The following is a 24311-nucleotide window of genomic DNA, read 5'->3' as shown; positions in this document are numbered from 1 at the left end:
GGAGCATACTGAGACTCACAAGGACCACTTAGCATATGGAGCACCACATTGTGGAAAGAACTTCTCAAGGGATGTACGAAGAGATTACTTCATGAGTGTCGTGTTCCATATCCATGCCATCAAGCAAAATGTACCCCATAAGATCAAGAAATATGTGTGTGGGCTACTTTAAGCTATTTGATAGTGAAGCAAGCTTCTACTTTTTATTGTGTGGTCATTACATGCACCTTACTTACCTAGTGCAATAAATGATTCTTAACAACAAGATTGCTTCTTGTGGCACCCTTTTTCTTAAAGCTTTGTATAAGACCTTTAGGATGTCTTATACACAATCTCAAGAGGGAGATCCCTAAATATAAATACTTTGATGTATAAACATGAATGGCATGCATTGAGTGAAAAGTAATATAACTTTTTGATTCTCTATAAAGAGTGGGTTTCAAAATATATCAATTATAAAAATTGAAACAATAAATAGTTTTTTCACAATACATGTTAAATGTGACATTGCAAGCTTATTGCTATAAAAAACTTAAAATGCCATGGGCCAATCATTTATAGCATTTATAGTTTTTTACATCAAGGAAAAAGGAGTGTTATAGCCCATACAACCCAAAAAGGAAGACTAAGGAAGCCCAAGTCGGAAATGGAAGATGGCCCCAGGCGAGAAAAGCAGAAAGAAGGCAAGCTCAGAAAAAATGTAGAAAAAGCCTTGATACACAAGGAAGTGCACAATAAGGGGTGCACTGAATATTCTAGCAAAGAAAGTGCGGGGTGTATTGTAATTCATTTTGTAAAAGAGCACTAGGCTCCGTCCTGTGCAATTTGTAAATGTAGATGGGCATAGGTGAAAGAAATGTGAAAAGAGGAAAGAAATAAAGAAAGAAGACCTTAGCTAAAATGATCGGTCATGTAAAAAGTGATGGGCGCCCAAGGAGAAAGAGGGAATGTATAAAAAGTCAAAAATGGAATGGAGAAGATCATTCTTGGTGTGTGAGGGTGAGGGACCATGGTGGAAAGACTCTCTGTCTTCTCCTCTCTTCTTCTCTTCTCTTGTCTCATGTGTTGTTGTGCCATTACGCAGACACAGTGTGAAAAACTCTGAAGAGCATCAGCATCCGACTTTCTTATTGATCTAGAGAGTCAATGTCATTTGAGTCATTAGTGCTAGTGTCCGTGGCATGGATGGTCCAAAAATCTAGTTTTAAAACGTCTTAAAATGCATAACATTTTAAAACGCAAGTTCCCCCCAATGGGAGGATCCCTCCAGATTTTTTGGTGTTCGTCTAAGCTGTATGTGACAAAAGTCACACGTACGGTTAAGAGGTGGTTTACTTTTATATCGATTGGAGGTATGGTTAAAAGTTTACATTTGTCCTATTTGTTCTATGATTTATGGGTTTACCGAAACTACCAATTTTGAAGAATCGGTGAAAATCTTTATTGGATATGAAATCACTTCATTTGATGTTTAGTCCAGTGGTATTTTTATGGGGATTTTATTTATTGTGATAGGGTTTTTATTTAAAATTATTGCAGTTTCTTTTTGGGCGGCCGTAAGATGGTTTATGGGCAAATATTGTAATCAATTTTGGTACTATTAGGGCACTTCGTTTGGGTCAAGGCATGGAACTTATCATTGCCTCACAAGAGTATAAAACTATAGCATGTCACAGAAGCACGGTTGGGGGCTCATAGTACTTATTGCACGAACTTTATTTTGTTATATGAGATAAGCCTCTCTATATGGAAAATCAAAGTTATCTCCTTTATCTTTTAGTTGGCTGGCTATCCAATGAACTCATGTTCTAAGCACAATAAAAACATGCGAACAAATGTCGGTGCACTTTTTGCTTGTTGAGGTAAAATGGCGATAAGGTATAAATTAGACAAATTATAAGTAGCTCTATAAAAGCCAACTCCTTGCTTGCTTAAAGACAATTAATGAAATGGGATCTCAAGACACCAGGACCATAAGCTATATCGGTGAAATCCAAGGGTAAACTAAATCCCCAATGCATCATAGTATTTTTGGACCATCCATGCTAAGAATACTAGCACTAATGACTCAAATGACATTGACTCTCTAGATCAATAAGAAAGTCGGATGATGATGCTCTCCAGAGTTTTTCACATTGTGTCTGCATATAGTGGCACGACATCCACCCCCTTTGAACATACACATCCTTTGGTATGTGCCACTAATGCACAACCTAGGTCAAACGCCCATAATGTCAACTTGTCACTTATCATGCATATAAGAAGGCATCTACCTGGATCATAGATCAAAATACTCAGCATATGCATTACTCTTGAGCCATACCTAGTACCCCCTCTAGGGTCATAAGGCCTTGGGTGCATATCCAAATGACTAAGAAATCCTTCATGGATAGAGGGAATCCTAATGGTTTGAGGAAGGGAGTGTAAAGAATCTATGGGTATGATAACTAGGGTATCTATGTGGGCCTTTTGAGACTACATGTGCAAATGTCCTATCCCTCTATATGACATGACCAAAGGAACTACCAAACTTGGAAAATTATGGCATCAAGTACTCATCAAGCTTGGGAAAAGAGATGGTCTTGACCCTCTATCCATCTTTGAGCAATAAGTAGGCTCGATCCTCTATCCATTTGTTGAAGTATGCCATTGAAGATTTGCTAGGCTGGTAAGAAGTGTTGCCTCCACTTGCTCTCCATCTACTTAGGTGAATTGAACCAAAGCCTAAAGCACCCTTTCCCTAGGGGCACCACTTGTTTGACCCTAGCTAGAGTTCCAAGGAGAGTTGATTGGATGGACTCTTTAAGAATGCACATGTAGGCGATCTCCAACCATTTTGCAAGCTAGAGAAGATGCCTCAAGGGCCATCACTTTGTCCTTGAGTGCCAACTTTATGTTCAAAGTGAAGCGAATTGGCAGGGGGAGACATTGACCGAATGTGACAGGGGCTTGCATTAGAGCCTCGCGGTAGTAGTGGAGGATTGGCTGCAAACTTGAGTGATATAGTAGTTTTGTGTGTAAATGATGGAGACACTTCTTGATTGAACGGAGTCAATACTGCATTGTGATAATGCCTATTGTGGTTGAGCAACAATAGGGGAGATGGAGGTTGCCTGGATAATAAATCATATAAAGGTTGCAAAAGTGAATGAGGATATTGATGACATGTCCATGTTGTGAGGCTAGACAGAAGGGAGCACCTATTTTGAGCAAGGAGCAGGCAAGTGGTGATGTAGATAGGTGGGATGGTAGAGAAAGTGGTGACAGAATGAGCTGAGCTGTGGTGATGGATTGTTTTGGCAAGATTGTTATAGCAAGCATGTGATGTGGTGGCAAATTGTTTTGGTGGGGTTGTAATGATGGGCCTATGGTAGTGAGTAGGTTGCATGAGTCAATGTTGTGTGTGACATGGCTATCGATGCTTTAGTAGATAGGCATGGATAGACATGTGGCTTCAAGGCAAGCATGTTGCATCGACAATTCAAGCACATGCATTGACTTCTACTACAAGCTAGGTGCCTGCTTCAAGTAGGGGGGGCACTTGGCTACCAACTCTGGGTTACATGATGCAAGCTTCATAATTTTAGTGTATTACTTATGTTGTACTATGCCCAACTTTGCTCAAAATGACTATATGTCTAGTCACATTCATAGTGGAAAAGGTCTAACTATTAGTCCTTATGTCATATCAAAATTAAGAGTTATTTGTGTTGATGCATGCACACACCTTGTTCTAAATGCTCCTCTCTAGCTTCTAGTTGGATGGAAACATTATCCAAATATACCATAAACAACCATATGTATGCACTGGTAGGGGTACACCTTCCTACATATCTTGAAAGTGTTATATTGATGGACAATCCCTTGTTATTTTTTCCCCAAATTAATATATGTCCTAATAAGAAAACCCATATAGACTATTTGTAAATTGATAACCATGAAGTGTCAATATCTATTGTTATACCTCTCATTACACCATGGGGAGCTCTTAAATGCACAATTAATTCCATTTCTTGGACGTGAATAGATTGGTGCCACCAATGAAGCACGACCCAAGGTTTGAACTCATGCACTTGCAATACTCGACCCGAACTAAACTTCAACCCCATTGGCTTTTTTTTCATTTTGCTCTGATTCTCTAATGATGTAACTTACAAGGGGATTATCAACTTTATGGTTTTGATAGTGTCTATGGTTTATGTAGTTTCATTAATGAGGTACTTATATGGTTGAAACTTATGTTATAGTTCTCCTTGGATTTTGGGGTTATAGGCTATATAAAGGGGCATCACTATATTTTGTTATATTTTGTAAGTTGCAATAATGGACAATTAAATTGTTATATGCACTTTATCATTAGATTTCTTTATAGACATTCCCACTCGTACGATATGTTTGGTAGCATCAGAGTAATAGTCTAAGATCTATGGATGTGGTCAATTTGCTCATGATCGTGGTTGGATTAGGGATGGTTCTTAGAAAAGCCTATAAGGTTCCATCCTTCACCTTATCTTAATTCTCTACAATTGGCTATGGATGGAGTAAGACCATCTCACACAAAAATGTGATTATATTTTCTAACTAGTGGAATGGATATTTTGATTCTTCTTTCTTATGATGTGATGATGATTTAGGTGTTTCAAATAAAAAATGATTAAACATTTGGTTAAGTAGATCTTTAAAGATCCTTTAGGCCTTGATGGAACTCGATTACGATCCATACTGTGATAACTCGCTCTTAAAATTCAATCAATAAAATAATATGCTATAGTATTAGTTCTAGATTTTGAGATCTATATGTGATCTTGTTGTTACAATACAAGTGTTTACAAGCTAGTAGTTTGATGTAGTAGGCCTAAGTTGATGATTGACTTAGGAGTTACAACTTGCTTGTGATAGCTAATTAACCCATGGAGCATGAGGGAAATTACAATGTATCTTAGAAGTTATAGTGTACTCTTTCGTCACTAACTTTTCCCTTATGATGCTTACCACCTCCATCTTTTGTAGGTTCAAGTGCCAATATTATATTTCTAGATTAAAGTTTTTATTTCACACAAGACAATTTCACTAACATATAGTTTAAGAACTCCTATTGTGCCATGCCACTCATCCACAAATATGATTTGGCTAAGTGGCTCTTCTTTAGTTTCTCTATTTGTCCGTACTCCAACAAGTGATGCAACCTTAATCTTCTCATTCTTGAGCCTTTTGTTAAGAAATGTGTCGATTGATTCTTGTGAAGCTGCAAATGTATTTGAGTATATATATTTGGCAAAACCAACTACATCAAATCATCACCCCTACAAATTTCGTCGAGTATTATTGCTCGCTCCAAACGTGCATGTGTGGTTAACTTCTACTTTAGGGTGCATACCACATCAAGTCATCGCCCCTGTGTATTTCCTCAAGTGGTTAACTTCTACTTTAGTTTCCATTGCTACCTTTGTGCTTTAGACCTAGCCCTTGGGTACGGTCTTCTCTTTTGTGTGCTTGGTAATGTTGCAAGGGCATAATAGTTGTTAAGTTCTTTGGTACCCACAATTGATTTTGGTTGCTTAAGTAACCATATTTTCTTACTTTTTATGATGTTTCTTGGATGCAATTGCTAGCTTTGTAGGGTTGCACCTTTACGAAACCTCTTGGGCATCCATACCATTGACAATGCCTATGTGTGGCTAATTTCTACTTTAGTTTCCATTGAAACCTTTGCACTTTAAATACACCTAGCACTTGGCTAATGTCTTACTTTTGTGCATCTTGAATTGCTAGAAGGCATAATAGTTGTTAGGGTCTTTGATAACCTACAATTGATTTTGGTGGCCAACTCACTCACAATTTCTTGCTTGGTTTTGTGTTTGTCTCTTGGATGCTATATTTGTGCTTTGGGGAGTTGCATCTTTATGTGAGGCTATTAGGTGAGCTTGTAAGGTTGAGTTGGTGTTCGAGTAGCCATGGCCAAAAGTTTCATTTACGGAAACCATATTCATTAAGAAGCCTCTTTATGTGTCCACACTATTGATTGTGTGATTGGATCTAAAGAGTTCCTTTGTAGAAACCTTGTTCATTAACAAGTCTCTAAGCTATCCACACTATTGACGATGTGATTAAATCCTACCATAATCTACATATTGGTTGGCCTTAATGGAGCTTCTTTTTTGTTTTGGAATAATATTATAGTCTAAAACTCATGACATCAATCATCTTGCTTATGGCATTGTCAAAAGCATTAAAATTTGTGCTTGATATAAATTTGATTTGCAATTGATCTTTACTTTGGCTACCATTCTAGCACTCAAACTAAGGCTAAGGTGGTTGAATCATGTGAGCATAAAGTAGCATATTCAAACTATTTAAGGTATTTTCATACAATCATTCATTGGGTTGGGCTTTTTTTCTTATGAGATTGAGACTTGATAGTTGATTGAGCACTTATATTCATTCTAAAGATTGTAACTACTTAGGAACTACATACCAATGACTTTAATACTAGGTTCTTTTTGCTAATAGAGATCAACAATTTAGGCATTTCTCATGTTGATGCTAGGGGACCATCCGAGATGTGAAAACGTTTTAGCTTTTAGCACCTTGCATGATATATTTTGCATTATCCACATGATGTTGGAGTTTGCCCATTATGAATAGCTTTTGCCTAATACAAATTGCATTAGCATGGGTTATATCACAACAAATGTCAGAATCGTACTTGTGTAAGTCAATTCATAAATTGAGCATCAATGAGCCTGTGCATGTAGAAATTTTTGGCAAGGATTCTAGTATTTGATTTGAGGCATGGTTTTAGTTCTAGAGTACAAACTTAATTCCTAGGCAACCATGGATGCCAATCACATCACAATTTATGCCCAAGCAAAGCCTATGTCCACCACCCATAATAGAGCATGAGATATGGGCAAAATCCCCAAACTATGAGAAGATGTCCTAGACACCCCTCATATGCAATAGACTCTTAGGGAAACCCTTTAAGGTGATGTAAGAACATCTAACAAACTTATGAAAAAGCTAGAAGAGGATAGTTCTACACTTAAGCCTACTATACTTGGATACAACTCTAGTATGAGACACATCAACATCATCTATTTAGTCTTCTTGACATTGGAGAAGTCCACAATGTGAGAAAGAGATGGGCATAAAAGCAAACAAAAGCAACTATGAATGCTAAAAGAGTTGAACAAGCAAGCAAGAACATGTGAACTTAGAGAATGAGATAAGAGGCCATGGAATCCGTATATCAAAGCAGGATAATGAATGCGTGGGCAATGGCAGCCATCTGAGTGATCCTATCTCCTTCTCTCCAATCATATGAAGTGTGTTGAATGTGAGAAAGGAGGAGGAGAACGGGGCCCATGATATGTAGGTGATGAGTAAATAGATGATGAATTAGATTGGTTAATGGAGAGGATCTAAAATGTAGGTCAACCAAGCTAAATTTAGTCCACCTAGAGATGAGAAATGTGCCGCCCAAGTTGGCAAATGTGCCCACCTAACCTACTCAAATGGTTGCATATAGTGCATAAACTTGTGATGTGTACAATGCCAACAAAGCCAACCTTAGTCGCATTGGGTCTTTATTCACTTGAGAATATCGAAAGGCAATCTCTTACCAAGCATACATCACATATCATGTGCATCATTTGATAATGACTTGCATAGGCCATCCCATCTACCATACAATGAGATCTATTTTATGTATATATTCATCATCTATGTACATCCTATTACAAAATTAAGATATACTTCTCTCCCCTCCCCATGATAAGTGTTTTTCTCCTTGACAAGTTCTAAAAAAGAAATGAGAATACACATAATGAATTACACTCACCCATTCCTAAGCGGAACTATACTTAGGTTGTTAGTTTTCATTTATATAAATACGATTTATAAAAAAAAAGCATAATTCTCCCCCCTCAATGAACTTAAGTACATTTTGGTTCATATGGTAGCGAGCAAATCAATGAATGGTTAATTGAGGTTCTTATGAGAAATTAGTACTATCTCTTAGTTTTGCTCAAATTAACTATAGGCACGAGAAACTAATTGAACTTACCTCTCATTTAGTAGTGTTAACCTGTACACTATTAATCAAACCTTTTAAGCATTACAAATAAACCACAAGACTGAAGGAGTAAGATAGAGATTTTTCTATTTTTTATAGACAAAAAGTTCAAAAATTTTAAGTATACTCTATCACCCTCTTGAAAACAAAGTTGTCTCATTTATGACTTTTATGACCCTTATAACCATCTTGGCCCTTTTCAACATGGCAAAATGTAACATCTGGTCCGATTATTTGCCTTTACTTTCTAAGCCTCCTTGCTTTGTGAACAAGCATTTGATGCATGCTTTGTGAACGTGCATTAAATGCATGCTTAACACCCTCACAAGCAAATTCCATAATTGGAAGATAATATTCCCAATCTAGGCTCTCAATGTGCCCTTCGAAGACTGATTACTCTCTCCATTTGATGGGCATACTATCATTGGAAGTGCTCATAGGACATCCATACAATCATGCCGTTTCTCAACAAATATTCATGCTACTTAGATGCTTTAATGCCCATTCAGTAGGAATAAAATGAACCATCTTAATTAGCTTATCATAATTACCCACCAAAACAACATCATGACCTTTTCTTGGTCTTGGGTAGATTAACAATGAAAACTAGTAGCATTCTTATGAGATCTTAGGTGTACATGCATAGCTTCTACTATAATATTCTATCATGGCAAAGTGTTGGCTATTATCTCCTTTGGGTCTTTTGATCATTCCTATTGGATCTCAATATAAGTCATTGCAATGTATGAAAATACTCTTCACTTTTTATCACCATAAGGTTGTTTTGTTGTTGAACTTAGTTAAGAGGTCCATCCTTCTTTGCTCATGTTATACACTATCATCAATTCGTGCAAATAACAATTAGGGATGGAACACATAGATACAATTTGCATCGTATAAAGGGGCATAAAAGTAGCGTGGATGGTTGTGTCTTATGTAAGTGTTTACAATAGTAATCTTTCAGCTTTTGACTTCAACCTAATTGCAAATTATGAGTGTTATCTTTTGACTTCTAGTTTTAGACCTACGATTTTTGTTCTCATTTCCATGTCACATTCTATGCACAATCTTAATTTCAAATGCTAGTAAACAATCAATAACTCTCACCTCAAGAAATAAAATGATAGGAGAATCACTACAAGTGATGTTTGGAGCTTATTTAATGGTGTAATTCTCTCAATTTCAAGCTTCAATTAATATCCCTTTTCCCCTCCATGAGGAGACATGCAATGGATCCCTCATCTAGCAAACTTAAAGAAGAAAGACCTCCACAATTGTTGAGAGAAAGGTTAGATTAGGTGGTAGATTTATTCCATGGTGGCATGCCGCACAAAATCATAAGTGTTATGGTGAGATTGCATAGAAACTAAAGGCACCAAAAATAAGTTAAGCTAGAAAAAAAAACAAAAAGATGAATATCAACAGTAATTTGTATAAAGGCAATCATACAAGTTTACAATGTGATGTTTACTTTCATTCCTTGAAAATAAAACAACAGTCTAGTAAGTTGTGATAGAGGAATCCATTGGATTAGATTGATCAACCATACTTGTTGCATCGTCAAGGCAGAATATGCTTAAAACGATGTAGCTTGTTGAGGAAGCTATGATTATAGAAAATATAAGAACACACATTAGGTGTTGTGATTGTGAAAAGTGAAAGCGTGTAGGATGGGGGATGCCAAAAACCGAACGCCCCTTCACTTGCAATAGACACCCCTACCCATTAATAAGAAACCTAAAAGTAATGGCACCAATGAATATGAAACCAAAAAGTAAAGGCACCTTAACGGAGACACTCCTATTTGAGAAAACTTAAGTAGATCTAAAGCCAAGTAAAAGGATGGTTATTGGCATGTTAATAATACCCCCTTTTAGGTACCAAAGGTTTTTCCATTTCATTTTTGTAGATCTCATGGCCCAGGATGACATGGTGATGCCCAAGGCAGTCTACAGAAGAGCTGAATCGCTCTGTTAAGGCGCAGATCTGAGGGTTCTCTCACCATCACCACCACCATCGTCGTCATCATCATCATCAACGACTGTCTTCGATAAGGAACCGAGATAGAAGACATAGATCCGGACGATGCTGGCCTATCTTATCGCTGCCTGTTGAATTTCTGGTTCCCTCTTTGTAGCTGGAGGTCTCAAGGCCGAGAAGAAAGACACCATGGCGGAGGCCGCAGGTGCCTTCGTCACACGGGCTTTTGAGCGGATGCTCAAGGACTCCTCGGGCAAGAAGTACACGGACCTTCACAAGGCCCTCAATGTTTATCTAGGTACACAAATTACTTACTCCCCGTCTAGATCCATCTTCATGTCTTCCAAAGAACGTTTTTTTTTGTTCACTTATTATAATTTGTTCTTTTGGAGGGAGGGGACTTGATTGCAGTGTTATTTTGTCATCTTTAAGCAGCGATAGACATCCAGAAAATCATCCAATGCGTTGCTATTATTGACTTTACCCTTCAATTATAGTACATTCTCGGCTGAGGATCAATTTAATGCACGCATGTGGCCATTTTAGGTATAGTGTCTGGCTCCTGAATTACAAGCTGCATAGCAGCTGCAACCAATTTGATATGTGCACATGTGAGTATTCTAGGTATAATGTCTGGCTCCTGAATTACAAGCTGCATAGCAGCTGCAATCAACTTTGCAGTTAGGAAGCACCGTTTTCTATGGTTACAAGCTGGACATTCAGGAATGTGTTAAATTATCAATTTATTGATGTGGATCGTGGCCCTACTTTGAGGTTGTGGGTTATATTGCTCAAGGTTCACGGGCAGCAGAGTTAACTGGACTAGGTGATCGCCACACATTAGCTAATTTGGCAACATATGGCTGAATTTAGATTGTGGCAGTTTGAGGTCCATGTGTAAATGGCTGGTCTATCAACCAATCATCTGGGTAGTTTTGTTCACATTTCATGGCTTGACCCTCAGTTACCAAGCTGCAGTTTGGTGTGTTGGAAATATGTCAGCAATGTAAAGCACACTTGCTTCTGTGTCTTTTAAAACACTCCTCCTTATCCAAATATCTAAGTGTGCAGTGTATGACATGCTAGTGGCTGTATTTCTTGATGGTGATGAAGCACATGTGAATTGAAATACACACTCATGAGCCACGCAGGCCTGCCTAGTAGAGCAAAATGAGCAATTAACTGAGTCAAAGTGGTGACCTGTCTTTGTACAATAATTCCGGAGTTCCTTGGGCAGCCCGCAGCAATATTTCTCTATCTGCTCGGTCAATGGCACAACCGTGTAAGAAGTGACTGGAAGTAAAGCCTCCCAAAACTTCTTGTTATAGTCTTCCACATCCTTGCATTTAGATGCATCCAAATTGTGCCAAGCTGATATAACATCGATCTCAAATTCATTAGTCAACCAAGCAGAAGCAAATACTTGCTTAAAGTAAGTCCAAGTGGCAGGAGCCTGTCCTTGCATCAGTAGTGTACTCCACCACTGACTAGCATTGTCCTTAAGAAAGGTGGCAGCTTTCCGGACCTTAGAAGGCTCTGTAAAGTTCCCTCCTGCAAATGCTACATCAAACTGCTGTAAGAAAGAAAGAGCCTTAGTCCTATCTTCAAATCCTCGAAAGATGTCAAACTGTACAGCTGCACCACCTTCCTTGTATGGCTTTGGCTTCTCATGAGCCATCAAAGGGTCCGTAGGATATGCCTGTAACATAGGAACACTAACAGGTGGCATAGGAGTTGCCGGACCACTGACTATGGGGCTTATAGACACAATACTTGCTTGCTGGTTTTGATAACCAGCTAGCTGACATAAAGAGTATGTACATGCTACAAATTTTTAGGCAAAGTTTAACCATGGTCCACAATTCAATGGAAACTTGAATGTTGAATCCCAAGACTAAAGAGATAGTAAAGTGCTATGCAGTTATGTCCAAGAAAGACATACCAAATGCTTTACTTTGGGTCTACTCATGAGACATCCCACAATACTTAGTTTTCAACACATTTCTTTGTGGCTCCATGATGATGAGACCATGAAACCGTAACAAAAAATGCTCAATGTGTTGGTTTATCATATTACATATCTCAAGGTGGCTATGCCAAAGATGGCAGCAGAAGAGGAATGCTTTATCAAGAAGAAACAATGAAGGCAATGAAGAGAGAACCCAATTGGAGTAGTTGTAGTGATCAGCCTCTGCACATGCTATAGTATGTAGTTGTAGTGAAGGCGCTAGAAACGAGAAGGCATGAAGTGATAATGACCGACTAACACTTGTGCCTATAAATAGATAAGGAACTTTGAAATACTCTCGGGTGGCGTAACCCTAAAGAAACCCTTCAAAAAAACTCGTAGGTGGTGTCTTGGACAGAAAAGATGGAGGAGGCCCAAAAATAGGGACAAAGAGTAATAAGACCAAAAGTGTACAGAATGGGTGAATTTAGATAAAACTACTAATGTCCCTCACTAAATCATTGTAGGGCTCACAACTAGGAGATGACTAGGACCACTAACACTCCCAGTTGGATCCTAGGTGTGCTTGAGCTCCCAAGGGATGCAAAAGATCATTGAAGATTTCCACCACATTGCCAATTGTGGGATGATAAAGCAGCTGTAGCTCCCCATTGTGGATGTGATCTCGAACATAGTAATACTGGAACTCAATGTGCTTTATGTGGCAAGAAACACACGATTCTTGGCTATGAATGGGCAACTTTGACTATCCCCATGGATCATTGTGGGTTGTGGTTGTGAAATCCAACCTCAGCCATCCTTTTCCTTATGGTATCTTGGGTAGCCGCATAAGCCGCTCGATACTTAGCCTTTGTGGAAGAATGAGCAATATTAAGTTGTTGCTTGTTACTCCAAGATATGGCACTTGATCCCAAGGAAGAACGAAAACGTGTAGAAGATCTTGAGGAGTCTATATAACTAGCCCAATGTGAATTTGTCCAATAAGTTAGTGAGATCCACCACAAAATCTACAAAGTAGCTTGCCAATGGGGTCGAACAGTCTCTAGTTGGATGAACTCAAGATTGTAATTGCAAAGGAAATATCTAGTCAGATATAGATGAGCTGTATTAGAGACCAAACCAAATATCTATACATATAGTGGTGTCTGCCACTTTATGTGAGGAATGATGGAGCTTGGAACAACTTGGACCTTGAGTCTATGGTTCATGAAATTGCTAGTAGTTGTGTGCCATGGGGACGTAAAATTTTGAGATGCTTAAATCTTGCTGGTAGCATTTGATTAAGTTACTAATCAGATGTGCAAGGTTGTTTAACACACGTGTGATGCACATGGGAGTTATTTCATGGTAACATGCCAAAGGCATCCACTACACCCTCAGGGTCCTTGGCCTATTAGTTGGTGTCAGTTTGGAACCTAGGACAATTGTTTGGCCATTAAATGTCAGTGGTGACACTAGGGGCTAGCGTTAATTAATTAGTTAATGGCGGCCTAAGGGTCACGAGAGATCAAGGACCACTCTAGGTTGCAAATGGCCTAGCCAATTTAATTATAAATGGGCACATTTAATTTTGGGTAGGGTCAGAAGGGTTGAAATTCATTTGTACAATTATTTATTTTTGAAAATTAATTTAATGGTTGGATAATGCTGAAAATTGGGTGTAGAAGGCTGCCACTTGGCAAAACTACCCATGCAAACCGATAAAAAGTTTTTGGGGTTTGGTCTAGCCATTTAGATTAGTATTTAGTTGTTTGGAGGAGGAGAGAGAAAAGGCTACTAGTCCATTTTCTAAGCAGAAAACAGCAGGTGACAAACCATCTCGAACCATCAACAGGCAGTCCATAGCAAGAGAAGGCTCATTAGGGGCTGGCAACAACAATTTTGGTGCTCGCAGGCTATAGGCAATTGTTCTTCTTGCTGGTTAAAACAAGCAACATGCAGATTGGAGGGTTTCTCTGTGAGAAATCTCTCAATTTTCTCTCTTTGGCATTCTCTCTCCTTGTTCAATCAATTCTCAGAAGATCTTAGCTTACTTAGCCATTTGGAGCAGATCTTAGCTAGATTTGGTGGATAGCAAAGGGAATTCTACTATAAACCCTAAATTTTTGCAGAAGTTAGGGTATACTAGCCACCTCGAGACTCATGCCATCAGTAGAAGGCATCACACACTGAATTCAACATCTGCAATTTGTGGAATTATCAGGAAATTTAGATGTCGGGCCATCCATTGTGAATTTGGGGCAGTGTTTGGCTAGTTGGGGTTTCATTGAAGCAAGTCCTAGGTCAAATTCAAGGGATTGCGTATATAGCAAGGGGCTTTTGGATGAGCCAAGGAGATTGTGGAATCTCAGCTTGTACCCAGTCCATTAGTCAATAAAGTTAAAGAAATATTGAAAGGGGCGCTAGTTTTGGGACCAATAGGATGTCTACTGTCCAAGATTATCAAGGTAAAGTGTGCATTTAGTTTATGTTTATTTTCTAATTGTTGTAATTAAGTGCTTGGTCAGGGAATTGCCACCCTCTTTGAGAAGGAAGGTTGGTTTCATCGTGTGTCAATGTATGGTCATCTCTTGCTTTTGAGCCTCAGTTTGTGTTAGAGGAGGATATAAGTGTGAAAAGATGACGTACCAGTGAGACAATAGGGTTTGCGGGGAGGAACACGGAGTGAACTCAACAAACATGGGGAAGAGAAGAGAAGAGAGAAAAAACTCTGATGAACGGAATGATGAGGTTTTGAATCATGGAGTGAATGTGATACAAGGGAACAAGGGTGCCATAGCACAAGGAAGATGATGAAGATAGCCACAAACCACGAACCGCAATGTCCTCCTGAAGGGGTGCGAGGGTAGTGGAGAGGTTGGAGAGAAGAGGTGATGGATTGAATGAATCAGTCGTAAGGAATGAATAAGAGAGTGGCCTATAAATAGGCATAGTTAGTCTAGGATGGTGCCTCTTTTTGGGGCTGCAAACCCTAAACGCAAAACGCAGAAATGCAAAAAAACGCAAACTACGATGGGCGAAGGGTTTCTCCATACCCCCTCTCAGGCCCAAAAAGGGGAACAAGAGAAAAGTGAGGTGGAGATGCAATGCTACATGCTGAAGAATGCTGATGTTGTAGGTACCACGACAGTGTTCCCTCGTGGGGAAATTGTTCACTTGCCCAAGCACCGTAGTACAAAGATGATGAAAACATGCAATGTATATGAGGAATGTCGGACTTTGTGTGGTATCGAGAACCATAAGGATATGCCCGTACTCAATCTCAGGAGTTGGCTCCATGCTGACCAAGTGACCAAGGCAAGAAGAAGAGGAGAAAGAAGATGTAGGGGATCCCTAAGATCCAATATTTCCACTTGAAAGGTAGACAAAGTGAATTGGAGAACCTGAAACTCAACCTTGAGAGAGAAGCCACTAGCTCCATGCATCCATGCAAGAAGGAATACGAAGGCCTCATCACTAAGTCACGGTTGAACCTCCAAGGCCTCGATCTAGGTAGATCCTCAAGATCTTGGGTATCAATAGGTAAGATGACCGCTGGAGCCACGCCATCCAAGGGTAGAAGAAGAAGGTAAAAGGCCTCCGCTAAGGTGTGCGAAGGACTGAGCGGTGGGTGGGGACCCCCTGTGAAACTGGAGGAATAGGAGTCCCCCTTTGAAGTCGCAGTAGATGTAGATGCCCCCTCGGAGGGCAAAGAAAGATCATCCCCCTCTAAATCCCCCTCTAAGGTAGATAGGGAATCCAAAAACTCATGGATCACGGACTCCGAAATGTCTAAGGATGAAGGAAGTGCTGTTGGTAGTGCCGAAGGAGGTATCTGGGGTGGTGAAGAACGCCCAGAGTTGGCCTCTCGAACCTGAGTAGGCGAGGGTGAAGGGTGGGACTTAAATTGAGCAATGAGTGGACAGTCGCTGCTTCTCAATGGAACCAGGAAGCCAAAGAAGAGGAAGGAGTTAAGCAGCCACTATCTCTCGAAGGAGCGGATTGTTGAGGAGACGGTATCAAACAATCACCGTCTCTCAATGGAGCGGACTGCAGAACCGCGGGCCGTGGTAGCCACTGTACCCGAAAGTAGGTGGGAGAAGATTGCCGCTGGCATTGCGACGATCTCTAGGAGGTCATAGTGTCAATCAATCCTCCATGTGCTCGAAAGGACTTAATGCGCATCGGATGCGTCTTATTGTCTTGAGCATAGTACTTTGATAGCCAATCCAGAACGATGTCTGTGGCGCCAGAAAGGAGAGGTGGCACAAGGAGTGCCTAGTGGAAGACGCATATACTCCGAGGGGGTGGGGAGGAAAGGTCGAAGTCTAGGATGACTGATCGTGCCATGGTAGGAGCACCTAATATTCTGGTCATGTGTTGGTAAATAAGCCATGGGTACCAATGTGCCTTGCTAAAGAAGGAAGAGGCAGAAGAGGTCAGCCACAAACCACGAACCGCAATGTTCGCCTCAAGGGGTATGAGGGCAGTGTGAAGCACGAACTGCAATGTTCACCGCAAGGGGTGAGAGGACAGTGGAAGGGCTGGAAGTGAGTAAAAACGCAAGAAAAACCAGCAGTAGCAATCAACATGCTGAAATCAACTCCGAACAGTGTGTGGTAGGTTGGAAACAGGCGCCAGATTGTTGTAGACAGCAATGGCTAGCTTGGACCGCGATGTCCTCCGCGTATGGGGTATGGGTAGCACGCTAAAATACTTGAAACGTGCAAAAACGAGATACTGATGCAGTGGAAGAAGAAGAGAAGTGGATGTTGAACCCACCACCGGTCTTTGCCGTCATTAGAGTGGAGGATCTTTGTTGTTGTTTGAGCAGATTCAGCTCTGATACCATGTCAAAAGATGATGTACCAGCGAGACTGTGACATTAATGTGACATTAAAAGTGATATTTAATGTCACATTAAGGTCATAAGTGTGGAATGTGACATTAAAAGGGATATTTAATGTTACATTAAGGTAAATTTAGGGGAACATGCACGAGAACGACCGTCCGGGCTCTTGGGCGCCCGAACGGGGTTAAGGGGAGCCTAGAGAGTAAGGGAGTCCAGGAATAGTAGGACTCCAGGAAGTTGACGGCTGGCAAAGAGATAAGCTTGAGAGCCAGCACTTATCTAGGCGTGGTTGGGAGGTGAAGAACACTCGTGCTTCCATCTTTTCAAGAAATCGGTCCCCGTAATCTAACGTTGGTATCAGAGCCGTGAGAATTCCTGAAGGTCTTCAACAGAAGAGCAGTGACGAATTGGAAGAAAAAGGGTCGCGTGAGAAAACGGGTCGTGAAGAAGAACGGAAGCCAGAAGCGCCCCGTCTCGTCGCGTGAGAATCGACGGGCCGTGAAGAAAACGGAGAAGCGACTCGTCATATTAGAAGTACAGCGCCACGTTACGTAAGTGACATCTAATATTGGTCTAACGTTACGGGGACTCGTGGCAGAAAACGTTACGGGCAGAAACGTTACGTTCGGGCGGGAGAATCAGAGTCGCGAGAGGGTCGCGAGGGCCAACCAGATCAGATGTGGAGATACCAGCATCCACGAGAACCAGATCAGAAGTGGAGCCGCCAGCATCAGACGTGGGTCATTGAAAAACAAACAAAAACGTGATTTTGTTATGATGGCTGTTGACGGGTGAATCCAACTGCTCCTGAGACGGATAGGACTGCGACTGCTGTGAGACAGGCAGAAAAACTTCATACACAACTGAAGCTACAGCCTTCATACATAACTGAAGCCACAGCCTGCCATTAAAAATCAGGGAAGTATTCTATCTTGTATGCAAATTTCTTATTTTTGCTTTCCAATTTCAGTGTATTAATGGCAGAAAAAGGGAAAGAAAGGGAAAAAGGGAAAGTGTATTAACTGAAGCCACAGCCTGCCATTAAAAATCAGGGAAGTATTCTATCTTGTATGCAAATTTCTTATTTTTGCTTTCCAATTTCAGTGTATTAATGGCAGAAAAAGGGAAAGAAAGGGTAATGGAAAGTTCTAGTTCTGGGGATCAACCTATGGTAGACCCCCATGAACCAGACATACAAGAAGAACAATGGGAAGAATTTTTTGCCATGAGAGAGCAATTTGATGATCTTTCTGCTCGTGTGCAAACTCAGGGGGTTCAAATGGAATTTTTAACTCAAACACTTACTGAAATAAAATCTCAGTTAACTTTATTGTTGGAAAAAGATAAAAATAAAATAGATATCTCAGATGTCCCATCTTCATCGAAAGATTTAGATGTGACCATTCGAGATTCTAAAGAACCCCAAACTTATCATAAATTGAGGGATAATCCGGTTTTAAAGGATATGAAACCACCTCAATTTTACGGGGAGGAAAAAGATAGGAATAAAGATACAATCTTTAATTTCCTCCAAAAATGGGAAGATTTACATAAATTAAAAAATACCCCACCACATCTCCAAGCACTGGAGGCCAGTTTAACTTTGGGGCCCAAAGCATATAAGTGGTGGCGAACTTTAAAGGAGGCGAATAAAATACCTGAAACTTGGGCTCAATTTGAATCCGTCTTTTTAAAAGAATTTCTTCTTGAAAATGAAATGGAAAGAAATTGGGAAGATTGGGATTATGTCAGACAAAAGGGACGGCCCCTACTGACATATCTGGAGGAATATCGTGAGATAATCCTTAAACTGGAAGGAATTGATGAATTCCAAAAAACAAGAGGATTCATTAGGGGACTGGATAAAGCCTGTAAAAAGGAAGTAAAACGGAGTTTACCTAAGACGCTTGAAGAGGCAATTAAATTTTCATTAATTTATGAAGATAGTATGCGTCCAGGTACACTCACCAGTCTCCCTGATATGGAGCCCAAGTCTAAGGAATTAGAAACCTCAAAATTTGTGGGCAAATTTAAAAGAAAAATGCCATTTTTCAAGGGTAAAAAACAACCTTTTGAAAAGAAACCATATATGAGGCCAAAGTTAAGTCCTGATGACTTTGATAAGGCCAAAAAAGAAAAATTGTGTTTCAATTGCCTATCCCCTAACCATGCTGCTTGGAATTGCCCTCAAAAGAAAAAGGGGGAAGATAAAGGAAAGGACAAGGGCAAGGGAAAAGAAAAACAAATCCATGTAGTGCAGACCTTAGAATTAAAGGGCCATGAAAAGTATAAATCTTTAAAGGTCTTGCACATGGATGTACAACATAAGTGCTGTATGTCAACTTCTTTGTGGCAGCCTACTTTTGGGCCACATGATTTACTTAGAGTACATGGATTGATAGCTGGAAAACGGGTTAGAGTCATGATTGATGACTCTGCCACACATAATTTTATAAATTATGCGCTTGTCAAAAAATTGAAACTTCCCCAACAAAACAGTGAGCATCAATATGTTGTTCGTATGATGCAAGGCCAAGACAATAAAATATGGGATACAATGGTATCCAATTTGGAAATCGAGATTCAAGGATATAAAGATAAGCTTGATTTCCAAATAATGAACATGGAAAGAGCTGATATTGCTTTAGGGAGGGAGTGGCTATGGGGATTGGAACCATCCTTAAAACGTAGCTATCACCATAATACACTGGAATTTGAAAGGGATGGTAAGACTTTTGTCATTCAAGGTGAACATGAAGTATCTGATAATCCTTTGCTGTGTTCTACTGAAGTTCAGAAGCTGATAAAGAAGGAAGTTTGTGAGGTATATATGCTATGGTCTCTTCCTGTACAGAGTACTTTTACTCTCTGTAATATAAAGCAAAAATTTTCTTATGTTTGCGAATTAAATGTAAATAATGAATTGAATAGTTTGTTAGATGATTTTAAAGATGTGTTTCCTTCTGATTTACCTAGTGGCCTTCCACCTGATAGGGGTGAAATAAATCACCCAATTGATATAAATAAGGATACACACCCAATTTCAAAACCACCGTATAGGTTAAGTGAAACACAGCATTAAGAAGTTGAGAGACAAATTAAGGATTACCTGGATAAAGGATTTATTCAACCTAGTAATTCACCTTGGGCTTCACCAATTTTATTGGTAAAGAAAAAAGATGGTTCTATGCGACTTTGTGTTGACTATAGAGCACTTAATAAAATAACGGTGAAGAATAAATTTCCTATGCCCAGAATGGAAGATCTTTTTGATCAATTGCAAGGGGCAAAATTCTTCACAAAGATAGACTTAAGATCAGGTTATCACCAAATAAGAATTAAGGCACAAGATGTTTCCAAGACGGCATTTCGTACTAGATACGGGCATTATGATTTTTTGGTGATGCCTTTTGGCCTCACTAATGCACCAGCTACCTTTATGAAGCTGATGAATAGTGTTTTACGGCCCTATCTAGGACATTTTGTAGTAGTCTTCTTAGATGATATCTTGATCTTTAGTAAATCAAGAGAAGAACATTTGGAACACTTACAATTAGTATTCCAACTGTTAAGAACACATTCCCTTTATGCGAAGAAAACTAAATGTGAATTCTTTGCACAAGAGGTCAAATATCTAGGGCATATAATCTCGAAAGAGGGAATCAACATGGATCCAGAAAAAGTAAGGGCAATTATTGAATGGCCACCTCCACGGAACCTGGAAGAGCTGCAGATCTTCCTAGGTTTATCTGGATTTTATCGTAGATTCATTCGAGATTATGCCAAAATAGTTGTTCCAATGATAGACCAACTTAAAGAAAAAGGGAAAAGTTTTACTTGGGGAACAGACCAAAATGAAAGTTTTCAAAAACTTAAGGTAGCTATTGCTACAGCTCTAGTATTATTAATAGTGGATCCCAATAAACCATTTGTGGTTGAAGCTGATGCCAGTGATAAGGCAATAGGCGCGGTCTTATTACAAGAAGGTCGACCAGTTGCTTTTGAAAGCAAGAAATTAGATCGTGCAAAACATAATTATTCTGTTTATGAAAGGGAGCTGTATGCAATAGTACATGCAATGAAGAAATGGAGGCACTATTTGTATGGTGCCAAACTTTTGATTTTATCGGATCATGAAAGCATTAAGTGGCTTAATGATCAACCAGATTTACATGGGCGTAAAGCCAGATGGGCCGAACTCCTCCAAGAGTTCGACTATGAGATAAGATATAGAAAAGGAAAGTATAATATAGTAGCTGATGCACTCAGCAGAATGCCCATTATTAATGAATTGAGTTTTACTCAGTTCACTTCCAATTTGCTTGAATCTTTAAAAGGGAAATGCCAGGTTGATCCGGCATATTCCAACATATGGGAAGCAATAAAAAATGGGGATCCAAATGAAAGTGCTTCTACTGAGGAAGGAATATCTGAGGATGTTCAACTAGGAAATGGAGCATCAGGGGTTGCTCAAATTGGATTCAAGTGGAAGAATTTTACCATTGATAATGGTTATTTACTCTACAAGGGTAGGGTATGTGTCCCGAAAGATATAGAAATAAGGTGGCAGATACTCTTTGAGTGTCATGATACCCCTAGTGCGGGACATCCAGGAGTTAATAAGACTTATAGTCTTATTAAAAGGCAGTTCTATTGGCCTGGAATGAATAAGGACGTCATTGACTATGTGGTCAAATGTAATAAATGCCAGGTTAATAAAGCTGAAAAATTAAAAATGGGAGGACTTCTCCATCCATTAGAAATTCCTTCGGGAAAATGGGAGAGTATCTCCATGGATTTTATTGTTGCTCTACCTAGAACAGAGAGGGGGCACGACTCTGTGTGGGTAATTGTGGATAGGTTAACCAAAATGGCTAGGTTTATTCCAACTTCAACTGATGTTAAAACACCAGAATTGGCTAGATTGTTCGTAGAGAACATATACCGATTGTATGGCCTTCCGGCAAATATAATTTCTGATCGGGATAGAAAATTTGATAGCCATTTTTGGCGTGCGGTATTTAGGAAATTGGATACTAAACTTAGCATGAGTACGGCGGATCATCCGCAAACAGATGGGCAAACTGAAAGGGTTAACCAAATTCTTGAAGATATGCTTAGGGCATATGTAAGTAAAAGGCAAACTAATTGGGAAGAGTATTTACTGATAGCAGAGTTTGCATATAACAGTGCCAAACACTCTTCCACTGGATATAGTCCATTTATGTTGATGTATGGGTTTCAGCCCAGAGCTCCTTTTGCAGTAGGACTGCATAAGGAAAAGGTTCAGGCAGCTAAAGACCTTTTGGAGGATATGAATAGTATGTTAAAATTTGCTCAAGAAAATATTAAAATAGCTCAAAATCGAGCTAGAGCATATGCAGATCCTCACCGAAGAGACATCTCCTTTGAAGAAGGAGAATTGGTCTATCTTAAAGTGCCTGAACAAACTAAAACTATGAAAAAGGGACATTGTCCAAAGCTTTCACCAAGGTATTGTGGTCCTTTCATAATACTTAAAAGGGTGGGAGAATTGGCTTACAAGCTCCAACTACCTATTGGTAGTAAAATACATCTAGTTTTTCATGTAAGCAAACTAAGGAAGAAGTTGGGTGATTTGGATAATCTAATCTTAAATGATGATATTGAGGAGTTATTCTATGACCAATCTAATCCACATGAACCAGAAAAAATATTAAATGTTCGTAATAGACGAACGAGGAATACTATTTATCAAGAATGTTTGGTTAAGTGGAAAGATTGTTCAGTAGAAAGCTCAACATGGGAGCGAGTAAGTACTTTAAAGAAAAGGTTTCCCGATTTACAGTTAGACCTTCCAAATATCGTTTTCGAGGACGAAACCGATTCTTAAGGGGAAGGAAATGTGACATTAAAAGTGATATTTAATGTCACATTAAGGTCATAAGTGTGGAATGTGACATTAAAAGGGATATTTAATGTTACATTAAGGTAAATTTAGGGGAACATGCACGAGAACGACCGTCCGGGCTCTTGGGCGCCCGAACAGGATTAAGGGGAGCCTAGAGAGTAAGGGAGTCCAGGAATAGTAGGACTCCAGGAAGTTGACGGCTGGCAAAGAGATAAGCTTGAGGGCCAGCACTTATCTAGGCGTGGCTGGGAGGTGAAGAACACTCGTGCTTCCATCTTTTCAAGAAATTGGTCCCCGTAATCTAACAGAGACAATAGGGTTTGCGGGGAGGAACACAGAATGAACTTAGTAAACATGGAGAAGAGAAGAGTAGAGAGAAGAAACTCTGATGAACGGAATGATGAAGTTTTGAATCATGGAGTGAATGTGATACAAGGGAACAAGGGTGTGGTAGCACAAGGAAGATGATGAAGACAGCCACGAACCACAAACCGCAACGTCCTCCTGAAGGGGTGTGAGGGTAGTGGAGAGGTTGGAAAGAAGAGGTGATGGATTGAATGAATCAGCCGTAAGGAATGAATGAGAGAGTGGCCTATAAATAGGCACAGTTAGTCTAGGACGGTGCCCCTTTTTGGGGCTGCAAACCCTAAACGCAAAACGCAAAAAAACGCAAACTACGATGGGCGAAGGGTTTCTCAACAGTAAGGAGCTTTGACAATATAGTAAGGAGCTTTGACAATGTATTTTTTTGTTAGTTTATTATTCCTAGACATTTTAGGTGGAGATGCATCCTTGCTTGGCAATTTGTGTCTCTCATTTTCGGGTATGCATTCATTGCTAGGGGTATGACAGATTTTATCAAGTAGAGACAGCATTTAGTGGATTACATTTGTCATTTTTTAGCATTATTTGCTGGTTTCCGGATTTCAGCATTTTCTCCTATTTATGGCTGGCTGGCCCTCTACTATCATTCATTTAATATCAGAAAACTGCGTACAACAGCCAAGTGTCATATGACTCAAAGCACCACAGTCAATGGGCCAAGGCCTCCTAGAAGACAAGATAGTTGAAGGAGACTTCTTCACCTGATGAATGTGAAGGAAGACCAACTTGATCGTAATGGTGGTAGTAGAGGTAGATGTAGATGGAGGCTCCATTGTCATCCTTCCTTTGCTCCTTGACAAAGGTAAGGGTATTTCTTCTAGCACTTCTCTTCAGGATGAGGTCTCCCCATAGTTTGAAACTTGGTATACCTTTGTGCTTCCCTCTATGCTTGTAATAGAGGTAGAAGATGACTTCAATTTCTTTGACTTCTTCTTTCCTTTCTTTTGCTTGGATTGTCCTTTACCTGATGATGATGATGCCACAAAAAGCTTAACTCTATGCACTAGCTTTGCAAGAATCTCTCTCTTTGCAATACACATTGTGCTCTTGCATCGTGGAGACTAGCTCCTCTCTAGTGATAGTATCCCATGAATGAGTGTGAGGAGACCCATATAGAAAACGTTATACTTTGGTGATGGGAGATGTGACAAAAGTGTCATAGAAAGGTCTTCCAAAGCCACAA

The 24311-nt window shown here is 39.7% G+C and overlaps 1 protein-coding gene across 1 annotated transcript in view; it reads left to right on the top strand.

Annotated features, from left to right (window-relative positions):
- Window positions 1-9945: 9945 nt before the first annotated feature.
- Window positions 9946-24311, top strand: part of ATMIN7 (HOPM interactor 7) — a 64830-nt gene continuing 50464 nt past the window's right edge. Inside the window, exon 1 of the mRNA XM_087696782.1 lies at window positions 9946-10352. Within this exon, the coding sequence (XP_087552908.1) occupies window positions 10244-10352 (109 nt within the window). The 5' untranslated portion in view covers window positions 9946-10243. The remainder of the gene's footprint in view (window positions 10353-24311) is intronic.

The sequence above is a fragment of the Lygodium microphyllum genome, chromosome 2 (genome assembly GCF_053477565.2).
Source record: "Lygodium microphyllum isolate KBCC chromosome 2, Lygodium_microphyllum_v1.1.10, whole genome shotgun sequence".
Lineage (NCBI taxonomy): Eukaryota > Viridiplantae > Streptophyta > Polypodiopsida > Schizaeales > Lygodiaceae > Lygodium > Lygodium microphyllum.
This window is presented reverse-complemented; position numbering and strand designations above follow the sequence as displayed.